This window comes from Lactuca saligna, chromosome 6 (assembly GCF_052625555.1).
Source record: "Lactuca saligna cultivar CGN05327 chromosome 6, ASM5262555v1, whole genome shotgun sequence".
Lineage (NCBI taxonomy): Eukaryota > Viridiplantae > Streptophyta > Magnoliopsida > Asterales > Asteraceae > Lactuca > Lactuca saligna.
In genome coordinates, this window is record NC_136422.1 from 133,434,416 (window position 1) to 133,438,228 (window position 3,813).

The 3,813-nt window shown below is 36.3% G+C and overlaps 1 protein-coding gene across 1 annotated transcript; it reads left to right on the forward strand.

Moving 5' to 3' along the window:
- Positions 1 to 858: 858 nt before the first annotated feature.
- On the forward strand, positions 859 to 2,915 carry LOC144999833 (uncharacterized). Its single transcript, XM_078958992.1, has 2 exons — positions 859 to 1,700; positions 1,763 to 2,915. The coding sequence occupies exons 1-2, from the start codon at positions 892 to 894 to the stop codon at positions 2,817 to 2,819; spliced, it is 1,866 nt and encodes a 621-aa protein (XP_078815118.1). The 5' UTR covers positions 859 to 891; the 3' UTR covers positions 2,820 to 2,915.
- The last annotated feature ends 898 nt before the right edge of the window (positions 2,916 to 3,813 follow it).

Sequence of the window (3,813 nt, forward strand, 5' to 3'; positions counted from 1 at the left end):
CTTGAATGCATTCCAATAATTCCAATAATGGGATTGTGTGATGAATAATAAAAACACAAATTGATTTTTATTAGCAATAAAAAAAAAGGGGGGGGGGGGGGGAGGGGGAGGAAGAAAAAATTGAATCATTTGGTTGAACGTTTTAATAGATAAGAAGCGGCACATGTTATCTATTTATAACTCTTCATTTTTTTTTGTAAACTTTTTAAAGGGTAAAAATGTCAAAACATTTTATTTTAAGTGGAAGAATCATATATACAAGTGGAAATATCAATACCCTTTATATATGTTAATTTGTTTGTTGAAATTGAAGATGTTTCATTTATCAAGACGGAATTTCGAGCTTTATCTAATACTGTAATTATTCACTTGCTCAATATAAATCATTAAAACCAAAGTTACCAAATATAATTTCTAATAAAATTACAAAATACCATATTTAAATTTGAAGTACAAACATCACTAAAATCAAATTATCTAGGTGATTTTTTTTTCTTTCTATACAAATCAATTCAAGTTCTTGTTAAACATTATTAATACATACAAATAATATGTATTGGCGAGACTTGTTAAACGAATTCTAGTTTTTATTCTTTCAATCAAGCTCAAAAAGTAAACAAAGAATTAAAATAAAAGGAAGAAATCCAATTCTTTTATGTGACATAGAAAGAAATTTTCAATTGGAAAAAGAGATGTATGGTACCTTTAACTTGATATATGAGAAAAGAATGTTGTAGATACCATTTTAAAAACTATACTTGGTAGCAAAGCAATCTAAAAATGCTAAGTTGGATTTCTTTAGTTTTAAAATGGTATTTTGCCTTACCTTATTGTCTATAAATTCAATGATTAAATACATCATTTTCCACACACACACACACACTCACACAGATGGAAGAGATTAATCACTTTAGTCATAAAAACCATCCATTAAAGCTCATAAACTCTAAGACCATTGCTGGTTCTAGTTTCGATGGTGGTAATAAAAAACCACAAGTCATTTGTTGCTATGCATGTGAAAAACCCATATCAAGTGGTTTTGCATATGCTTGCCTCCAATGTCGCTACTTTCTCCATAAATCATGCGCACAACTTCCCCCTACTATCAACGACCCTTCCTTATATCATCACCCTCTAACACTTACTGATTTGAAACATATAAAACCAAGATCTTGGTTTTGTAACATGTGTGGGATTCAAAAGAAACTTGGTGGATTTGCATATACATCTGTTGAGAAGCATAACACTTTATTTAAGTTTATAGCTTGCATTGATTGTTGTGTTGTTGAGATTGCTCGCAGGGTTGAAGCAAATGCTATCAAGAAGGAGGCAAAGATGAAGGTTGAACATGAAGGCCATCCAAAACACGCTTTAACCCTCCAGTTAAAACCTGCTTCATTCCTGTGTGATGCTTGCAATGCTAAAGATGAAGGCTTATTCTATGAGTGTGACACTTGTGACTTCTGGATACATAAGTCTTGTGCTTCCTTAGCCCCTACCATCCAACTACCCCATCACCCCAATCACCCACTTGTTCTCGTCTATTCACTTCCTGAAAAATTCTTTAATTTCTTGTATTACTGTGAAATTTGCAACAAATACATCCGGAGGAATTTGTGGTTGTATCAATGTGCAAATTGTAGATATTTTGTCCATATCAAGTGCGCCTTAAATGCAGTAGACCAGCCTTCTACTCTAAGGTAAAAGTTGTTTACTTCTTTGTGTTTGTGAAGACTTATTCTTGATTATGGACTGGTTTCAGGGATAGCGCAAGTGCTTCTATTGATGATGAAGAAGTAGATAATTTGCTGCATTTTCCCATGTTAGAGGCATTTACAGATCCATTGAAACTGGTACATTTTGAAAAGACAGCTCAATATAATGATGATGATGATAAAACTAAGATCAACCATTGGTGTCATCAACATCCATTAACCCTTAATGTTGAATCCCAACCTAACAACATGTGTTGCAGTAGTGATCCAATTGAGGTATGTTTTGGGTGTGTACGACCCCTCTCCCTTCCATACTATACTTGCAAAGATGGATGTAATTCATTCTCTCTCCACAAATATTGTGCCGAGTTACCACTCAAATTACAACATCCACTTCACCCGGATCATTCGCTTGCCTTGATAAACATAAATCGTTTGCTTTCCTTGATAAACACAAGGGGACATGGTAAGTACAATCAATGCAATGGTTGTGGGAGCTTTTGCAACACGTTTTTGTACAAATGTAAAATTTGTGAGTTCAAACTTGATGTTAGCTGTGCATTTCTACCCAACACCATCAAACATAAATCCCACAAACATCCACTTATCCAAGTTATCGATCCTGTACCTGTTTGTAATGCTTGCAACATGTGGTCTGATTATATCGGTTATGCTTGTAATGCTTGCAACTTCATATTAGACATGTATTGTGCAATGAGGGTGCCACATTCCCTTGGTCATAGGTATTGCAAAGGACATGAAATTCCATTGACGTATCCACCCGTCATGGATCATCCTGAAGATTTCTTTTGTGATATTTGTGAGAAGGAAATGCACCCCAAGTTCCCCCTCTATTATTGTCACAAATGCAAAAATTCTTTTCACCTTCATTGCATTAGTCGAATCGATCTTTATGCAAACATTTTCCATGAGGGCACTTTGGATGTTCCCTATCATAAACATCCGTTAACATTTGTACGGAGAAAGAAGACACCCAAATATGTGTGTTCTAACTGTAATCAAGATATTAATGGTTGTTTGATCCTAGAATGTCGGAGTAGAGTCTGTAGTTTCAATATATGCTTGGAATGTACTTATAATTAGGTAATGGGTCCTTAGTCATGTCATATGATTAGGAACAAAGAAAGGGCCATATATGTCGTTTCCACAAATTATAAATATATATGTTGGATTTCTCTTCGTCTTGTCTTATATTTAAGAGCTCGGTGTTCATAGCAAACTTACACATATTTTCAATTTGAATATACCTTCTACAAGTGTGTCTTCAAGAACCATCACAAATCACATAACAATTTGGAATAGTACATCCGATTGGGATTCACTATGTGTAACAGGTTTTTCTGCTAGATCCATTACACTCTTGTACTCTAATTGGAGACATGCACCTGACTGAAGAAAATCAAAGAATAAGACACAAGCATTACATCAAGCACCTGGTAGGCAGAATATGAATTAAGCACGCGTCAACTCTACCACCAGCTGCCGAGACTTCTGGATCCATAAATGTAACAACCCAAAAATCACGCCTAAAAATTCCTTTTAAAACATTACTAAAACTAGATTTATAAACAACGTATCATAAGTCAAACATAACTTTCAAGTATTAAATTCAAAACATAATATCATTATCAGAGTCAAACATTCCCAGGCTAACTGACTATGGTGTGTGCTCTGCAATCTTCCCGAGCTCCTCTTTTGAAAACCGAGTACCTGAAACCAAAACTGAAAACCGTAAGCACGAAGCTTAGTGAGCTCCCCTGATCTACCAAATACCACACAATAATATATAAAGCACATACTGGGCCTTACCCACTGCATCGGACCGAAGTCCGGACTAACTGGGGCCTTGCCCCCTACATCGGACCGAAGTCCGAAGCTGACTGGGACCTTGTCCCCTACATCGAACCGAAGTCCGAAGCTGACATCGGACCGAAGTCCGAAGCTGACTGGGACCTTGTCCCCTACATCGAACCGAAGTCCGAAGCTGACATCGGACCGAAGTCAGAAGTTGACTGGGACCTTGTCCCCTACATCGGACCGAAGTCCGAAGCTGACTGAACATGGCATAAACATATCA

Coding starts and splice junctions, on each gene's coding strand:
- LOC144999833 (XM_078958992.1), top strand. CDS start 892: ATGGAAGAGATTAATCACTTTAGTCATAAAAACCATCCATTAAAGCTC. Junction 1,701..1,762: donor GACCAGCCTTCTACTCTAAG/GTAAAAGTTGTT, acceptor GACTGGTTTCAG/GGATAGCGCAAGTGCTTCTA.